General features: G+C 39.1%; 2 protein-coding genes across 3 annotated transcripts; one reads left to right on the top strand and one right to left on the bottom strand.

Annotated features, from left to right (window-relative positions):
- Position 1: 1 nt before the first annotated feature.
- Positions 2 to 13,439, bottom strand: vps33b (VPS33B late endosome and lysosome associated). Of its 2 annotated transcripts, none has more exons than XM_047362909.1 (24): positions 13,298 to 13,439; positions 13,119 to 13,220; positions 12,215 to 12,295; positions 12,061 to 12,122; positions 11,934 to 11,983; positions 11,448 to 11,515; positions 10,231 to 10,276; positions 10,045 to 10,139; positions 8,982 to 9,086; positions 8,807 to 8,897; positions 8,649 to 8,726; positions 6,338 to 6,411; positions 6,179 to 6,265; positions 6,009 to 6,099; positions 5,855 to 5,929; positions 5,326 to 5,390; positions 5,179 to 5,233; positions 5,048 to 5,094; positions 4,087 to 4,219; positions 3,009 to 3,082; positions 2,797 to 2,898; positions 2,636 to 2,711; positions 2,398 to 2,517; positions 2 to 199 (listed from the first exon to the last, which is right to left on the bottom strand). In XM_047362909.1, the coding sequence occupies exons 2-24, from the start codon at positions 13,212 to 13,214 to the stop codon at positions 123 to 125; spliced, it is 1,848 nt and encodes a 615-aa protein (XP_047218865.1). In that variant the 5' UTR covers positions 13,215 to 13,220; positions 13,298 to 13,439; the 3' UTR covers positions 2 to 122. The 2 variants fall into 2 exon arrangements, 1 of the variants encoding a protein (XP_047218865.1); XR_007037944.1 differs by having other exon boundaries at positions 178 to 199; positions 2,590 to 2,711.
- Positions 13,440 to 13,562: 123 nt separating this feature from the next.
- Positions 13,563 to 17,486, top strand: hddc3 (HD domain containing 3). Its single transcript, XM_047362914.1, has 4 exons — positions 13,563 to 13,696; positions 15,844 to 15,899; positions 15,977 to 16,217; positions 17,278 to 17,486. Exons 1-4 carry the CDS (start codon positions 13,585 to 13,587, stop codon positions 17,406 to 17,408), a joined length of 540 nt encoding a protein of 179 aa, XP_047218870.1. The 5' UTR covers positions 13,563 to 13,584; the 3' UTR covers positions 17,409 to 17,486.
- The last annotated feature ends 1,767 nt before the right edge of the window (positions 17,487 to 19,253 follow it).

Here is a 19,253-nt window from a genome sequence, read left to right as displayed (position 1 = left end):
ATGTTTTTGAAAAACCCGTTTTATTCGCTTCATACATTTATACAGTTCTGCTGCTGAATGTGACAGAGCTGAAAACAGTGCCTGGCATCAGGCTGCAGGAATGTGTCCTCTTCCAGTCCATATCAAACGTTGTCCAGCAGAGTCTCCAGGAGCCTCGAACTGTTTGTAATTGCGGTAGTTACCACAATGAATGTGTAACCTGGAACAGACAACAGTAGTTTTCATGTTTAGGTGCTTCTTAACTTAAAAAATCTTCAGATGAATAACTGGGCCGGCCCAACAACGTCTGACGTCTTAAGCCGAATTTAATTTAGAGGCCTACTTGCAGTCAGATAGAAGACCAGACATAATAATTTAGATACAACAAACACTTTATAAAATAAATATGATGAGGCTTACAGTGAACTTTATGGCATACGAAAAATGAAATGGCAGATAAGACAGCAAAGGAAAGCACCAAACATCTACCAGTTGATGTTAATGTTAGGTTTAGTGGTACGGAAATAAAGGGCATAATAAAGCAAAAAATTAAGGGGGTGGCAAAAGCAATGGGAGGAAGAAAGGAAAGGAAATTAGGAGAAATGGGAAGAACAACAAGGAACAGAAGGGAAGAGACAATTATTCTGTGACTCGGACTTGGGCACACTGGACTAAACAGCACTTTATTCATAATAGGGAAACACCAGACAGGGAAATGTTACTGTAGGGAAGATGAGATAATACGTGTTTTTTTTTTTGCTTTATTAGGTTAAGAGAAAACAACTAATTAAAACCTTAATAATATAAAAATAAAACTTGACCTTCTTGACTTTCTGAAGGACTCAAGAAATAAAAAGTCGCAGGCCACATCTCTCTAGCTGAGTAATTTGACAGAATCTAAGTTTTATTTATTCATTTCTTTTTCTGAGCAACATTGGGTCCACCCATCTTACCGGTTGGTGAGGAGTGTGGACCAATAAACAACACAAAGAAGAAGAAAAGGAAAAAGAAGGAGAAGAAGAAAGAGCAGCAGCACTGGCCAACAACAACAGCACCTCAAAACGGGTTTAGAAGAATGGGTTAAGCTTTATTAGTTTGGCGTATAAGAAACCACAGAAAATTGGCAAATGGTCATTAAGATGCAGAAAAGATTTAACTTATAGTATTCAATTGTAAGATTTTTTATTTTTACATTAACCAAAACATTTGCCAATTCTTTCAAATCTTAAATTTAGATTTTAAACTATTTGAAATCTTTTAAATTAGTAATTCTTAAACACTCAAAGGAAAATCTATCAGCAAATATTTGACTTTAAGATCTATGCTCTGTGTAAAAACTGATGTATTCTTGGATGCCCGCTGATAATTTAAGGGGTCATAAACAGGATGTTAATTCCCTTATCCAAACTTTAATCTTGAATACGGCTAAACAGTTATGTCTTTAACTCTTCAGAAATAAGACATGGTTGTCTAAATATGAAAGATCCACAGTGAGATGTTTTTTTGTTTATTACACAAGACAAGTAAATAAAAGCTGACACTGTAAGCAACAATAATGAGGCGAACAATTGCCACAAGCCAAATAAAAAATGATAAAGAATGATTTTTTTTGGTGTATTCATATTAAGGATGAAATATGCTACTCTTCATTTGATCAAAAAAGCTTAATAAATGTCCTCAAAAATTCAATATGTAATAATTTACCTAGAATTTTAATAACTATGTGAATAAAGAAAAATGTTTCTATAATTTAAATGTGTCAAGAGTGTATTAAATATACAAATAATTAAATATAATTGATTTAGCTTTTATTTCATTATGTGTAAAATTCGTATAAGTGTTTTACAATTGAAGTATTTCATAGTCTCTGTCATGGCTCACAATGACCAACATCTGATTGGTTAGCCTCCACAGCAAATCACCTGCAGACCAATCACCTTGTCTATGACGGTGTTAGCCCCACCCACCGACTCTAATGGCTAAAGCTGACAAACAGAATCAGTTCATGATATCCTGCAACACAGACTAACGAAATAATTCAATAAAATTATTACTTAAATAATTATACATGTTTTGTTGAAACACTGTCACGTTTTTTAATTTATTTTGGTATTTAATAAATAATTTAAACATATAAATAATAAACATTTAACAAATGTACATATTTCCAGTTTTATTTAAAATATTACATAGTTAAATATTTACTTGGAGACTTAATCTCTGGAATTGTTGTACTTTTGTCTTATAATATATTGAAATGCTCTAATTTCCTTTTCAAAAAACACTTTATTACAGTAACATTTTAAAACAGCTTTAAAATGTCTTAAAAATAAGACACAATGATCATTTCTGACTTTCTTTAAAAATGGATGATCTGTTGCATCATTCTGAGTTACAGTACAATCATTTTGTGTTTACCTCTCTCTTTTCCCAGAAAACGGAGAGCTGAAATCTCAGAGAAGGTGCATCCACCGAGGAACATGACCAGAATGATCCGCTGAGCGTCGCTCTTCGGCTTTAAGTCAGCACAGCCGCTGCCTGATACGGGACAGAAAAAAAATCAGGCACTTATCAAACGAAAAGATCTGGAATGAATGTTGTTGCACTAACAGCTCATTAGCCTTTTAGATTCCAGGAAATTCCTCAGTGATCCAACCTGTTACAGCAAATTCATGGCCGTTTATCAGTCTGGTTACTTCTTCCAGCCCGGTCCAGCCGTCCCGCTCTAACACCTGGGTAAAAGCCAAAGAGAATAGGAAAATGATTTTGGTTTTACTGGGAGAAAAAACTCCCATCCAATGGAAGGACATGACTCACCTGCTCAATAAGTTTGCAGCTCAGAGGGATGTAGGCGCCACTGAAGATATAAGCCATGTCCCGAGGAATACGCAGGTCATATTCTTCATCTGACTTTGGTACCTTTACCCAAAATAAAGTTATTAATGTCCAGTTTCCTTACAATACCAAGGAGAAATGTGCTGCCCACATCACGATGTTTAAAAGTAGCTGAAATGATCTTTATTCTTTACCAGGTTGAGCTTTCGACTCAAGGCTCTGAAGTTGCTCTTCTTGGCCAGAGAAGAAAAGGCGTCAGTCAGCTTTCCTACAAATAAATAAATAAATTAACACATTCAAGTTAAATTCTAAACAGCAGAGTTAGAATAAAAAAACATAAAATTACCTGGGAGAATACAATTATTATTACATGATTTTAATTCTATAGCAGCCAGTTTCAACCACATATTTTCTTATTTGGTCATCATACATTCATTCCTGCACCTCAGGCCTGCAGCAACCTCTATAAAGAACAGAGGCCCATCAGTTTGGAAAAATAACAATAACCAATGGTAGAAGGAAAAATAAGCAGAATTTTCCATATTTATCTCCACAGTTCATAATTTAAATAAATTAAAGTCTTGTTAAGGAGTTTGATACCGATGATGAGTAGCGGATCCTTCGGACGGCACGGCTTCATGAACCAAATGTTTATCAAAAGCTCATAGAACCACACGGACAAGGGATCACGTTGGGAAACATCTGTTAAAATATGCAATTTGCATTGATGAATTTACAAAACTTTACTATGCAGTAAAGAAGCCTCCTGTCTGGGGTGCTCAACCCCAGACGTGCAGGTGTATCGGAGAAGGAAGCATCTAAACGCTGCAGGATAGGAAAGGAAAACCACATTCTGCACATATTTTAAATGTATGGCCGAAGAAGAGGAGAGTACAGCTACTGGGCTGGCCTGCCTGTAGTCTTGACCCATCTTCAGTAGAGAGTTGTGGAGAATTCAGAAACCAAAAATGTGACTTCGAGTGAGAACCTGTAATGCTGAACAATGCTGCAACAACAGGACAAAATAAAACCTGAGCTTCCCCATGATTTTGGATCCTTAATGTCAGAATGTGTCAGAAACACAGACACAAACCATCTTTTTTCAGAATTTGCTGCAACTTGAAATTCAGGAAATAATGAACATCTACTGCTTAAACTGAGACAACAATAAAAAAAAACAGCAATACTGGGTTCATACTGAATGCAACAACGAAAAGGTCAAACATGCATATGTGTTCCCTATTTGAATTTGTTGAACTGAACCTGTTTTACCTGCAGTTCGGTCGTTGACCAGTTTGCCCACTTTGCTCTCCATGACAGTGAGCGTCTCCCCTGGCTGCTGCTCCACCAGCAGCCCCAGCTGCCTCAGGTTGGAAAAGGTCAGCAGATGTTCGGCTCCATAGCTCTAATGGATCCCAGCAGAGAAAATGGTGCAGATTAAACACCCATATACAGAGGCTTCAGTCCTCGATGCAGGTTCAGACCCGGCCCCGGTGACATTTGCCGCATGTCTTCCTGTTACATCCCCAAGGTGGATGTTTTTGTTTTTGTCTTGAAGTAATGCCTTGTTTTGTTCTAGGCTTCTGTTCTTGTGGTTCCTGGGTCTCAGTCCAATCAGCAATCACCTGCACATTATTTAATGGCTGTGAAGCTGCACCTCAGGGCCGTTTACACCCCTGTTTGTTGGGTAGGCTCTTTGTATATTTATTCTAACGTGAACATGATCAGACGGCCTTGGTAGGGGAGAGCCGCCTATTGTTTAACCCCAGTTTTCTCCTGTTTATGTGCTTGTTAGGTAAATTATTTTGTAGGTTTGTATATTTTGCTTTTATTGGAGTTAGGTAAGTTCTCTTTTTATTTTTCTCTCAGGGTTGTTTTGTTTGTTATGTTGGCCTGAGCTCTCCCTGAAGCTTTTACCAATCTGAACAGAAAATAACTTAAATATGGCGGAAAATAAACCTCTTCAACTGCCCTTTTGACCCCTCATTTCACTGTCTAAAATTATAAAACTATGTTGGTCCCTTATATCTCCTAGACCAAGCCAGGGGATGTAACTGCACCCATTTCCTGTCTGCCTACTTTGGAAAAAGAAGAACTACTGTTAAAATAAAGACTACTAATGCCGCAAAAAAAATTCAAACTTTAAGAAATATTCAGACAAATTTTGATGTTTCTGCTTCAAACACAACAAACAGAAGAACGTTGTTGTTTGAATGTCTCTGTGCGTCCTCACCTGAAGATACTGCGCCTTTAATGACCTGAAATCTTTTGGCAGGAGTCCTGCAAAAGAAGGAGTGATAAATTTGTCTTCACAAATTCAAAACAAACGGACATTCCTGCTTAGAACCACAAACGGGAATTCACCGTTTTCCGTGACCGACAGAAGACACAGCAGTCGAAGACTTTCAATCATGGAGACCTGAGGATCAAAAAGAGAAGAAGAGCGTTTCTCTGAAGGTTTTTGGTTTTAAGCCTTTCCTTTACGCAATACCTATGACAAGTAAAGCCCACCTGTCTGTTGATGTGCTCCTCTATGAAGGAAATGCATTCACGGATTTCAAACCCTTCAAGTAAACCTAAGGGAACACAAGAACATTAACACAACCTGCATAAATAATAGGCAGTCATGTCCTCACAGATATGGTTTTATTATATTTCTCATCTTTGTTGTCCAGTTCTAATCTGGTCGTGATAAATATAAATGCACAAAACAAAAAATGCATTTTTTATGTTTATAAACAACCTGATGCTTACAACTGTAGAAAGAGGCACTGCATGAGGACAAGCAGGCAATGACTGCTTTTGGATCTTGTTTGTTTCTATTAGCACAACTTTGTACTTGCAGAACTGAAAAGAACCCATTTTTTGTAGTTTCATTGCAGCCTCATAAGAAACAAGTCCAGAAGATTTCTCAAAAGAATTATAAAAATAAATATAAAACAAATTAAAATGAAGATTTCGTTGTATTACAGAGAAAAGTCTCAGATAACCTAAACTAAGAGACAAAACTGGATCTAAAGTGTGGCCAGATTATTCTTACAGTGTTCAGTCTTCAACAGCTCCTGGAAATCCTGCTTTGTTTTCTTTTTCATGATCGACTCGCTGGCGCTGATGTCTGAGAAAAACACTGCTGTTAGCCTCGCTCATTTTTCAGAACATGTAATAATTAGTCTTGATGTGAAGGTAACTCTCACGTAGGCTGAGCAGCCGATGCTCCTGCTTTAAACCTTTCAGCTCCTCTGAGACAAACGTCTTCATCTGCTGTATGTCCATCCCTCGTCTCTTCTGCAGGATTGGAAGAAATGAGGAAGATTAAAACTGTCCACTGTGTCAGTCACCTCGGTTACAGTCTTCATTTACTCACATCATACGCAGTTTGGAGGTTCCTGGCTTTCTGACTGAGAAATCCAAAAACGTTGGAGAAATGCTCGTTTCGGATTTCATTAAACACCTGCGAGAAATTAGCAAACGTTTACCTTCAGTTCTGATGGAAGCAGATGGACAGCTCCAACCTCAGCTCTACCTTATCCTGAGAGTTCAGCATGACTTTAATACTTCTGTCAGAGGAGGTGACATCAGGTCCGAACTCCACACATCCTACAGAACAAGATGCAGAGATGAGCCGACAAAGGAAACTGCAAAGAGTCGGACTATTGGACCATAGCCAGGAATTCGTAGCCACGTTTTGTTTTACTCAGTGAGTAAAAAGGCTCCAAGGTTTAAAGCACATTGTAATGACCAACTTGATCTGACAAACAGCAAAGAAACAGTAACATAAAGTACATAAAATATCACTCGTGAACCTCTTTTCATCCTGATCAGACCCTGTTCTTTGATTGATTTGATTTTCAATTAACTGACCATAACAACATTTAGATCAATTAAAGAGGACAAATGTGGTCTCTGGGCACAACCTCTCTAGAAACCTCTCTAGAAAACCAGGAAAAGTAACAAGGGCATGTCTTGTTGCAGCTGGAAACTTGTACAGTGATCTTTCATTTCACTGTGATCAACCATCCTGAGTGTCACCTCAACCAAACTAACAGCACCCCGTCAGAATCACTGTTCATTGGGCCAGGCTGAACTGACACCAATCAATCTGACGGCTCTGTTATCGTTTGCTCCTTCATCACAGACCTGCTAGAACTGGCCAATAATCATTACTAATCTTCAAGCAGTGATTGGTACTGCTCAGTCTAGTTGGTCTGCATCAACTGGCAACTTCCAATCAGCTTTGATTCGTTTTTTTGCATTTGCCCAAAATCGTAACTTGACTCAGCCTCAGTAAATTCCTGCAGGAACTCCATTTTATTTTTGGGTTGGTATTTCTTCTAACACTCAACTCAGCTTTGTTCCAGTGCAGAAATATGTTTACCTTTTTAAACTCAATGCTGGTGTGGAACATTTTTAGTCTAAAATACGCGGCAAATATGTTTCATTCATTTCAACAAGCTTTCTGATGCTAGGGCTTCGCGGTAGAGCAGCAGGTACCACGAAGATTGGACCCGCAATGAATCATGGGATAGGGTGGGCCATGGAGGATACACGGACCCCATGATTCATTGCGGCTTAAATTCAAACGGAAGTAGGAAAGGTCGGAGGAGAGAGAAAAATTGGGAATAAAATCAGATATATTGCACATTCTGTGAAACAACTGAACTTTTACAATGTTTTTAGACGAGAATGTAGCTGTTTAAACCTAAAATATCTGATCAGTTTATCAAGATATCGCTTAATTTCACAAATGCGCCGATATGTTCGTCCGCTGCCCCAGCAGCCGCTCGCCTCGCCAGCTGTCAGCTGACCGGGTGGTTGAGGAGCCTAAACCCCCAGAGAACAGCTGACTCCCGGCTCATTGTTTTCAAAATCCCGCTGGGTTTCCCCAATGGATGGAAGTTAAACAGAAGTAATTCAGTCAGATGAAATCTAATATTAATGTTTGGTTTATTTATTATAATAATAATTATTATTATGCTCTGCAAATAAACTAATTTAAACTTTGTTCCTAAAGTTAATATGTTAGTGTTTAAGTTGTTGAAAACTTTACGAATAAATGTAACAAATGCTATTTGTCATCAATGTATTTTATTTAGTGTTAGATTTTTATATCTATGAACACAAAAAATATTTTGAACATTTTAAATGGCTGAACAAGATTAGAAAACAAGAACATTTTAAACAAAATAGGATATTTGAGCCATCAGCAAAATGTAAAAGGTTAAATAAAACAATGTAGCTATTTACAGTGGAGGCAGCGTTATTAACTTTCAGGCTCGGTCTCAATAGTTGCTAAGCTACAGAAGTTGCGCTGGGGTAAGGGCAAGAAACCCAGACCGCCGTAACATCGGAGCAACTTATCTGCATATCGGCACCTTATCCCTAATCTGACATGTTTAGCTAATATCTACAGGTAGCAGAGGTGTTGCTGTTGGAACTGCCCTGCTGCAGCTCAACATGCCGTAAAGGAAGTTTAATCTGATGTGAAACATAAATCGATGAATCTGTGTTTAATTAATCTGTGGCTATCCTCAAGGACCTGGATGTGTGACACAAAAAACTGAATTTCAGACTTGAAAGTGAAAGTAGTCAACTTGAATTTTTAATACAACAAAATACATTTTAACCGCAAATGAATTCGGTTTCAAACCATTAAATTCAGTTTCAGTTTAGTGAAATTCATTTTCAAACCAATGCATTTAATTCTAAATTACAGAAATACAGATTCAGTCTGATCAATTCAAATTCAGTTTCCGATGGCGCAAGTTTCTTCCCATAAACAAGACGTAAAGAACATTTCTCCATTGAACCCGAGGTGACTGAACGCAGATACGCACCACATTTGATCCTAAAGATATCGTCCACCAGCCCCTCGTAGACAACTTGTGAGCATAAAGGAGTGACATAGTCCACATCTGTTAAACAACAATGGTGTTAGAGTGGAAAGAAAGCACAGCACCACCTGCATCCACTTTGAAGAGCCGTGGCTCCGTACCTCGATCAATAAGAAACACATTCCCGATTTCAGCCTGCCGAGCTTTTTGTTCTCCCTCTTCTACCTGCTCCCTCCACGACTCGTAGGTCATCTGAAGACAGACAAACAGCAGCAGCTGTGTTAATGTAGATAAAGCCACCAGATCTGAAGGTTCTGCTCTTTGATCATACTGGACCTTAGAACAGCGCCCAATCCCGAAGATCTTCGAGAACGGCCCGAAGAGGGAGTGAAGGAGGTGCAGGGCACTCCCAGCTGTTCTCACCCATCGTTGGTCTCCTGCCTGTGGAAATGAAAGCTTCATTAGCTAAGCTTGTTAACTTGTTCTTATATTCGGAGTCATTCCGTGTGTATATCCTCAAAAGGTGATGGATCGGCAAATGCTAATACCCAGACATTTTTCAATATTTCTTTTTTCGGTTCTGATCAAACCTGAGGTGTGAATCCTCAAAATTGCTAGGTTCTTCTTTACAATTATTTTTTTAAACTCCTGGAACTTCACTATCAGGAAAAAGATCAAAATGCATGAAATTAAACAAAAACTGTCCACAAATAAATAAATAACCAGCAAAAAAATCTTCAGGAAATCTAGTAAGGAACCCTACAAATACAGGGTTCCTAGGGTTCCAGGGTCCAAAGTTCACTGGATGGATGGGTTAGAGATACTTTCATACATCCATCTTGTTTCTTAATACTTATTTGTCAGTCAGTCATTTTCTACCACTTATTCCATAGTGGATCATGGGGGAGCTGGTGCCTATCTCCAGCAGTCTATGGGCGAGAGGCGGGGTCACCCTGGACAAGTCGCCAGTCCATCGCAGGGCAACACACAAACAACAAAGCACACACACACACAAGGGCAATTTAGAGAGACCAATTAACCTAACAGGCATGTCTTTGGACTGTGGGAGGAAGCTAGAGTAGCCGGTGAGAACCCACGCATGCATGGAGAGAACATGCAAACTCCATGCAGAAAGACCCCCAGCCGGGAATCGAACCCAGGACCTTTTTGTTGCAAGGCAACAGTGATACCAACTGCGCCACCGTGCAGCCCTTATTATTTGGAGTTGGAAAATAATGAAATTAAATTCCATACTTTTCCAGACCACATTCGAACCCTACATATAGTCAATACCAACTTTATGGGTACTCTGAGGGTTAATAATTAATAAAATCTGCAGATTTAAAAAAATTAATGAATTGGTTAATTGTCTCAGCTCTCTGCTCGACTCCAAATCTACCAGGAAGTTGTCTCGGAAGAACTCGGGAAGCTCCAGGCTGATGACGTCATCATCTAGTGGAAGGAGGTAGAAAGCCCATTCATCAGTGGTCACATCTGCAGGAAGACAGACAGCTTCAACACTCACGCGGTCACCTTCCCCTGCTGACTGTTAATAAATCAAAGTAACAACAGAGGAAAAACTGACCACCAAAGATCCCCTGTTCCTCCAGCAGAGCCTCACACGCGTAGAACTGAACAGGAAGGAGAAACATTCACACGATTTAAACAAACCGGAGTTTAACAAATAATTTTACACCGGACCAGGTGGCATTTTAATTAAATTAACTGGACTGGATTTATTCATGTTATTGTCAATGTGAATATATTTATATAGCATATTACAGTTCAGTCAAGCTAAGCAGTTAAATACTAAAACCATTAAAACAAAGGGGGAAACTAACACATACAGTGGATAAAATACCAAAGACCTACCAGATCAGATTTAGATTAAAATGGGTGGCTTTTAAATATCCTAATAATTTATATTTATAATAACTCAAAAGAACTTCCCAGAATATATTTTGATTACATTAAACCGGATCATCTGTGGACTAGAAGAGTGAACTAAAATGTATTGATTTTACCTGGATTGCATTTTTATGCTAACAAGTGCACTTATTTGGATTAAACTGGATGAAACTGGATCACAACGGCCATTGGTCTGTAGTTGCTCAGAATGAATCGGATTAAACTGGGTTGGACTAGAATAAACTGGACCATACTGATTTAAATTAGTTACAACTGGCTTAGTTAGCATCACATCTATTCAAGCTGAATTGGATGGAACTTGAATCTAATACACTTGAAGTAGAAAGTGCTTAATTAGAATGAATTGGACTGAGTTGGATAAACTGGAGTAAAATACATTCTATTTATTTGAACTGGATTATAAATGTAAGGGTTTAAATTCTATTTATTTGAACTGTGTTTGATTATATTGGTTTTAACACTTTTAAACTGGACTGTACTGACAATGAACTGGAATAAACTGGGTTATTTTTTAATTGAGCTGGATCAATTTAGACGACTCACAAACACATTAATTAAACAAGATGTGAACAATAGTTGGAGTGTAGAGTGGATCATATCTGTGAACTGATTTTCTCTTTAATAATTAGACTGAAATGAATGAAAGTGGATTATAGGCCTATTCACAATTAACTGGATTGAACAAACTGGGCTGAATTGAGACATTACTGGTTCGAACAGGACTGCACAGATTTCAACCGGCACAATTTAAAAGTTACTTGGTGTTTTCTCTTATAAACCTGATGGAAACCAGTAAATCTGAACCAAAGAAAGGTATGAAAACATCATACGGGACAAACTTGTGTTTTCTACCTGCAGCAGAGGAAGACCAACCTTTTGGGGGGTGAAGATTATCTTGTATCGTCGATATTTTTCTGCTGCCTTGTCTGCATTGACCACATCTGAAAAGACAAGAGCTTAAAAATCTGAAACACCGTCCATTAATTAGCAATAATAAACAACATTTAGATCACTACAGACAGGAAATAAACTTTTACAGCAATAATAAACAAACTTGTATATTTAATACTTTTCCATGTTTGCAGTTTTTGTCCGTAATTTGTAAAATGTACACGCAGTGGCCTCTGTAAGGGTTACAGTTGTGTAACTGCTGACCAAATCCACCATCAGTAAATCAACTGATCCCAGAAAAACACCGTTTATCCCGACCCTGGTCCTCGAGGTACACTGCCCTCCTCGTCTTCCTCTTTCAACTGAAGTAACGGATGCTTTACATACAGGACAGTTTGCCCCAAGGACCGGGGTTGTGAAAAACCCCTTGCAGCTGGTGAGGTGAGACAAAAACTAAATCTAACTTACCACAAATCCACTTCACAGTTTGTATTCGTGGTCGAATCAGAAAGCAGAGCCTGTAAAAACGTGATGAAGTCAGAGAGTGTGTAAGTATAAAAACAGTGTTACACTATTAACAGGAAGCAGAACTCACTGATCTGAGATGCTGATTATTGGCTTGTACTCCACTTTGTAAAGCTTGTCAACTTCATGTTGCTGCAAAATATAACATACAGTATTAGATGCTTTGGAAGTATTAGAAATGTAAGCTGTTTTTGGTGAGACAAAAAGAAGTACATACAATTTACCTTTAATGTTGAAACATTTGCAATTCGATCAAGTGGACTCATCAAGTCTGAATCAATGAAAAGGTCTTTCTTCCCTGGCAGCTGTGTGACAACACAACGTATTAGGATAGAAAACAGGAGGTTAGTGTCCCAGCTGTCAACAGCAAAGCCAGTTTTACATCAGCATCTACCGATATCAAGAAAGAAGCCCCTGCTCCAAAATCAGTTCCTTAAAACTGAACTGAAAGTTATAGCTAATCCACACAGACGAATCAAAGATTGCGCTGTTTATCGACAATAACATGAGCTATGTTTAGAGGAGTCAAAAAGACAGTTTCATACCTATAAGCACTGTACTCACTGTCAAGCATAGTGGTGGCGGCTTCATGCTGTGGGGCTGTTTAGCTACCAGTGGTACTGGTACATTGAATAAACCAGCTTGAACTATGAAGACAGGAGACTACCTCCAAATTCATCAACTTCATCTCAAACCCTGATCTAGATGGTTGAAGCCTGGACCCAGCTGGGTGTTCTAGCAGGACATTTGAGGAGACTATGCTTAAAAGCCAGGTCTGTGCCAGGAAAGCCACCAGTTTAAATGAAATGTTGCGATTCTGACAAGAACGGTCAAAAATTAAGCCGCAAGGGTGCCAGAAGTTTGAGGGTGGCAACAAAGGAAGAGTGGGCAAAGGTCATTTCACCAGAGCTGACTTTGTTCACAGCAGACGTGAGCCCGAGTATGTATAGTTTTGAACCTGCGTTGTTTGCAGAAAATCAAAAACACATTCTAACCTACGCATCCAAATCTGATTTTTAAAAGCTAAATGTTGCATAGTCATTCCAACTGGGAAAAGGCGATGCCAGGTGGCATCCAGCTGAGCCGAACTGGTACCCAGGTGTGGTGCTGTGTGGGTCGTGTTCCCACCTGTTCCAGCAGGTAGATGAGCTGATCTCTGACCAGCCTCTTCAGCAGAGAGAAGTCTGGGAGCTCCGGGGAGTCTCTCCTGGTACTGTGAGCCATTCTGGGCTAAAACAACAACAACGGAGCGAAATAAAGTCAGCTGCACTTAAATGACTAAATAAAAATCTCGTTTACATTATTACCTATTATCAAAGACGCTACTGACAGAAAGAAATAAACCCTCCAGCAAGGTTAGCTTGTTACACGGCTAACTGGAACCTAAAACTTTAATTCTGATTTTAAACTATTTAGGCAACAGAAAACACGTTTTTATTCTAAACAGCAGCAAAATGAATCTATGAGTGGAAAAGATAACGACTTCCGTGGCTAACAGGGCGGAAAGGAACATGTGAACTGCTGTTTCCTCCCGGACCCAGAAAGGAACGGACTCTGTGTTTCTTTAGATACCTGAGATACGGTACAGTTAGCCATGGATTCAGAAGCGGTTTTATTGTTAGAAACAGTTAATTTTGCTGCGGAAAAACATCGTAATCAACGGCGTAAAGATCCAGAGGGAACGCCGTACATTAACCATCCAATCGGTAGGTAGGAATATTATTGTGTGTTTTCAGTGAACTATAGTGACGGAAAAGTCACCTTTTATATTTAGATAAAACCAATATTAAACATTCATTTAGTTTGATGTTACCTGTTGGAGCTCCCCTTACATAACAAACAGCAGCATAATGCCAGGATGGAAAGACATCAGCAATGACCCAAACCCCCAAACAAACTGCCGACCTATTTAGGCAGAGTTGTAAGTGCAAATCCCCTGCGGTTTAACGTCAGTTATTCTACAGAGAACAATTATCAACAAGGACGACACATCAGTGGAGCTTTGCAGAAAATAATGTGTCCCTCCGAACCTCAATGCATAAGCAAAGAATATGTCAGGAACTATACAGGTCCTTCTCAAAAAATTAGCATATTGTGATAAAGTTAATTATTTTCCATAATGTCATGATGAAAATTTAACATTCATATATTTTAGATTCATTGCACACTAACTGAAATATTTCAGGTCTTTTATTGTCTTAATACAGATGATTTTGGCAAACAGCTCATGAAAACCCAAAATTCCTATCTCACAAAATTAGCATATCATTAAAAGGGTCTCTAAACGAGCTATGAACCTAATCATCTGAATCAACGAGTTAACTCTAAACACCTGCAAAAGATTCCTGAGGCCTTTAAAACTCCCAGCCTGGTTCATCACTCAAAACCCCAATCATGGGTAAGACTGCCGACCTGACTGCTGTCCAGAAGGCCACTATTGACACCCTCAAGCAAGAGGGTAAGACACAGAAAGACATTTCTGAACGAATAGGCTGTTCCCAGAGTGCTGTATCAAGGCACCTCAGTGGGAAGTCTGTGGGAAGGAAAAAGTGTGGCAGAAAACGCTGCACAACGAGAATAGGTGACCGGACCCTGAGGAAGATTGTGGAGAAGGGCCGATTCCAGACCTTGGGGGACCTGCGGAAGCAGTGGACTGAGTCTGGAGTAGAAACATCCAGAGCCACCGTGCACAGGCGTGTGCAGGAAATGGGCTACAGGTGCCGCATTCCCCAGGTCAAGCCACTTTTGAACCAGAAACAGCGGCAGAAGCGCCTGACCTGGGCTACAGAGAAGCAGCACTGGACTGTTGCTCAGTGGTCCAAAGTACTTTTATCGGATGAAAGCAAATTCTGCATGTCATTCGGAAATCAAGGTGCCAGAGTCTGGAGGAAGACTGGGGAGAAGGAAATGCCAAAATGCCAGAAGTCCAGTGTCAAGTACCCACAGTCAGTGATGGTCTGGGGTGCCGTGTCAGCTGCTGGTGTTGGTCCACTGTGTTTTATCAAGGGCAGGGTCAATGCAGCTAGCTATCAGGAGATTTTGGAGCACTTCATGCTTCCATCTGCTGAAAAGCTTTATGGAGATGAAGATTTCATTTTTCAGCACGACCTGGCACCTGCTCACAGTGCCAAAACCACTGGTAAATGGTTTACTGACCATGGTATCACTGTGCTCAATTGGCCTGCCAACTCTCCTGACCTGAACCCCATAGAGAATCTGTGGGATATTGTGAAGAGAACGTTGAGAGACTCAAGACCCAACACTCTGGATGAGCTAAAGGCCGCTATCGAAGCATCCTGGGCCTCCATAAGACCTCAGCAGTGCCACAGGCTGATTGCCTCCATGCCACGCCGCATTGAAGCAGTCATTTCTGCAAAAGGATTCCCGACCAAGTATTGAGTGCATAACTGTACATGATTATTTGAAGGTTGACGTTTTTTGTATTAAAAACACTTTTTTTTTATTGGTCGGATGAAATATGCTAATTTTGTGAGATAGGAATTTTGGGTTTTCATGAGCTGTATGCCAAAATCATCCGTATTAAGACAATGAAATACCTAAAATATTTCAGTTAGTGTGCAATGAATCTAAAATATATGAATGTAAAATTTTTATCATTACATTATAGAAAATAATGAACTTTATCACAATATGCTAATTTTTTGAGAAGGACCTGTACATCTGCAGTCTGCATATCTTTCCTTGAACTCCTTCACTTTAGTGTAAGGATCTTGATGCTTTATCTGGAGTACCTTTTATATCTGGTGTCTTCTATCAGAGCATCCTGTATGTTTTACCATATTTTCTCATAAGCTGAAAACTTCTCTAATGCAGCTCTGTGTTCCATTTTAAGGAGTAGCAAGAATCCTCAGCTATGAAGGAGGAGTCACAGACATTGAGGTTTTGCAAGTGCGTCTTCATCTGTTATTTCTGTGATGCACCCAGCCTTCCTGCAACGCTGAGCCTTTTTGCTTTTTGACATGCAGGCCGCTTTGCTTCACGACACTGTAGAGGACACAGACACCACCTCGGAGGAGCTGGAGGCCAAATTTGGCCCGATCGTAACTCACATTGTCCAAGAGGTGACGGATGACAAACGTCTGCCGAAGCAGGAGCGGAAGCGGCTGCAGGTGGAGCATGCACCTCACTGCAGCCAACAAGCCAAACTGGTGAAACTGGCTGACAAGCTGTACAACCTAAGGGACCTGAATGCCTGCATGCCTGTCGGTCAGCACCTCTTTTCACTGAAACTAAAGCTGAAATCTTTTATCTGTGGAAGCTGTCATTGTTTCATTTATTATGGTTAGGTTAGCTAAATGTTGCAGAAAGATTCACTGGATACACACCTTAGTGAAGAAAGCTTTAGAAATAAAATAAAACCTCATTTAGTATTTTTAAAGTTTTGGCTAGACCCATATTTAATAGAAAAAAACAAAAGACAATTTATTTTAGTACCTTTAAAGCCATTTGTGTTTCATTTATTTTCATAATATCCTAATCCTGCTGCTCAACTCTTGGACATTATTAGGAGACCTCAGTTCCTTTCAATTTGACATGTGGAAATATTCCTTTAACCACTTAGCAATGCTCCACAAAGATGTGCACAGCTAGAACAGACATACGCTGTTGGATGGGTGCAAAAACTTGTTATCACTCATGTAAAAACCTTGGGTTGCAAGGCACCTGCACTATGCCTTCCTCCCTGTGTGTGTGAGATCATTGTTATCTTTGTGAGAACCAGCCTCCTTTCCGTCTCACACACACACACCCTGTCTGAACTGTCTGTTGAACTGTGTATATAAATAAAGAGATAGGGTGTCAAAACTTTGTAGTTTCACTGCAAAGTGGGCTACCCTTGTCACAAGTAACTCTGACTGTATCGTTCTTACCTCTGAGTTGACTAAATAATACCTAACATACGCCATACCCCACACTTCATATTCCTTCCACATCAAAACTATGCACTCCTTTGTGTTGGTCTATTACCTGATATCCCAATGAAATACACTGAAGTTTTCAGTTTTAATGAGACAAAATGTGAAAAAGCTCAAGGAGTGTCTTTACTATTCCAGGTACTGTAAATGAGAAACCCCAAACCATCATCTCTTGTAAGGCCAGCCCCTTTAAGGAGTCTGCTTTAGTCTTGACATCTTCTCATGCTGATTTCAATCACAGTTTAGAAGTCCAGAAAAACACATAAACAAGCACTTTCAGGGGAGGAAACATGTCCATCAAAGCTGTTATATTCAGTTTTCCCAAGTTAACCCTCTACTTGTTTCTCTGGCAGGTTGGTCAGCTGAGCGGGTCCAGGAGTACTTTGTTTGGGCTGCCGAGGTGGTTAAAGGTCTAAAAGGAACAAACTTGGCTCTGGAGGAGAAGCTGGAGAAGCTGTTCAAACAGAGAGGGCTTCAACTCTGAAAGAGCAGCCTCACCTCACTGGAGACCAGACTGTTTTATTTCATTTATAAGCCATGAGAATAAATCTTTTTACCAGTATTTCTGCTGCACTGTGTCTCATACATGCAATGGCTGCTGCACACTGTCAGGAGAACATGCAATTATGATACCTTGTACTCGTCTTCTGCTTCATCCGGGACCGGGTTGCGCGGGCAGCAGACTCTCCTCTAGTGCACATCGTTTTGAGTGTTCTAGTAACTGTAACTGTGTGGATATTTATTTTAAATATGCAACTTTTTTCTTTGACATTGAGTTTTTTACCTAAATAGTATCAACATCGGTTAATTTTTTAGGTATGTTTGCAAAACCAGACATTTCAGCTATCAAACATATTTTAGTTTCAGTATTTTTTTCATATATACCTTAAAATGAAAATGACTATCTAAACACCGTCCGAATGTAGGGGTTTTAGTTGCTGTAGTAAAATAAATAAAATTGGGCCAGTTTCATTCGATACAGAAGAGTTATTGTTATTATTTCTGAATTTAGAAAATAAAAAAAGGCAAGGAAAAATATTCAAGAAAAACTCAAAAGTTATCTAAAGTTATCTACATTTTCCATCTACAAACAAATACTGTACTACTGGAAGATATTAACTCATAATTCAATTGTATCTAAATAGCAAGTACCATCAACAGAACAAAGACTTGTACAGAAAGCACCAGATGCAATTCAAAGATCCAAGTTTATTTGCTAATTTTAAAAGTTGAACAAAAATCCTTGAGCAAGAAAAGATTTAAAAATAAATGTTTAAAAAACGTTATTAAATAAAGTAATTTTACAGGTACCCAGGGAAACTAAAAGGAAGGTGACACAAATGTAATCACCTTCAATTATCATTATAAAAGTGTAAGATGAGTTGAAATTATCAGTAACTAATGCCCATATGCTAAAGGTCTGAACAGAGATTTGGTTTGGATGCTGAACCCTGAGAATTCTGTGGCCAGGATCCTTAAATTGAGCATTTATTTCTGACTCACAGGTTCTGGAAAAAAAGTCCAAGCTAGCTTAGTTTAAAAATTAACAACATTTTATTTTCTTTTGAGCACAATTCTGGTGCTTCAGCAAACGTTTTAATGGGCAAATATCACCTTCTTAGGTAAACTGAAAATTGATTCAAAAATGAGTGCTAGGCTGTGAGAGGGAAAAAGTATTAATCTGTCTGCTTTTACATGTACATGAACTTCAATGACATCCAATTGCTAATCTATAAGGTCCAGTTTGTTGATGGACCCACTGTTGCCAGCAATAGAGGCTTGAACAATTCTGTAAATATCAGAGTGTGTTCATAGTTGGATCAGAACCAGAACTGCAGCCCCGGCTCTAATTCATCCCAAAGGTGTTCAAGAAGGTTGAGGTCAGGACTCTGCAGGCCAGTCAAGGTTCTCCACACCTGCAGCCATGGAAGTGATAGGAACACCAGGATTCATTAATTTGGTGCTGGGACCCAACATTTCTGGCCATACAGTGTAAATGAAACAGCACAACATGTATTCCTATCTACACATAAAATGGAAATGGTTTATTATTATTGGTATTATTATTATACATTTTTCTTGCACTGTATTGTTTTTGCTCTTTTTTTGATAAACGCTTTCAACGACCACTGGAGGGCGCTAATTTGCACTAAATCTGCGAGCTCTCTTTGAACCCTCTACCTCAAACTTTTATCATTTATTATTTTATTATTATTTATTTATGAAATCCAGAACTCCCATCCCACCATAGTAAAAAATAAACACAAAATGAAATATTTAATTCAAAGTTCTGAAAACATTTGTCGGAACAATTCCACTTCCTGTCCGT

This window comes from Girardinichthys multiradiatus, chromosome 4 (genome assembly GCF_021462225.1).
Source record: "Girardinichthys multiradiatus isolate DD_20200921_A chromosome 4, DD_fGirMul_XY1, whole genome shotgun sequence".
NCBI classification, from domain to species: Eukaryota; Metazoa; Chordata; class Actinopteri; order Cyprinodontiformes; family Goodeidae; genus Girardinichthys; species Girardinichthys multiradiatus.
Note: the sequence above shows the minus strand (reverse complement) of the source record. Positions and strands in the feature narration are given on the sequence as shown.

Excerpts from the sequence above, each read along its gene's own strand:
- vps33b (XM_047362909.1), bottom strand. The coding sequence starts at position 13,214 with ATGGCTCACAGTACCAGGAGAGACTCCCCGGAGCTCCCAGACTTCTCT. Across the intron at positions 6,412-8,648 it reads TATCTTTAGGATCAAATGTG|GATGTGTGGAGTTCGGACCT; the intron begins GTGCGTATCTGC and ends CTTGTTCTGTAG. Across the intron at positions 6,266-6,337 it reads TGCTGAACTCTCAGGATAAG|GTGTTTAATGAAATCCGAAA; the intron begins GTAGAGCTGAGG and ends AATTTCTCGCAG.
- hddc3 (XM_047362914.1), top strand. The coding sequence starts at position 13,585 with ATGGATTCAGAAGCGGTTTTATTGTTAGAAACAGTTAATTTTGCTGCG. Across the intron at positions 13,697-15,843 it reads GTACATTAACCATCCAATCG|GAGTAGCAAGAATCCTCAGC; the intron begins GTAGGTAGGAAT and ends TTCCATTTTAAG. Across the intron at positions 15,900-15,976 it reads CAGACATTGAGGTTTTGCAA|GCCGCTTTGCTTCACGACAC; the intron begins GTGCGTCTTCAT and ends TTTGACATGCAG.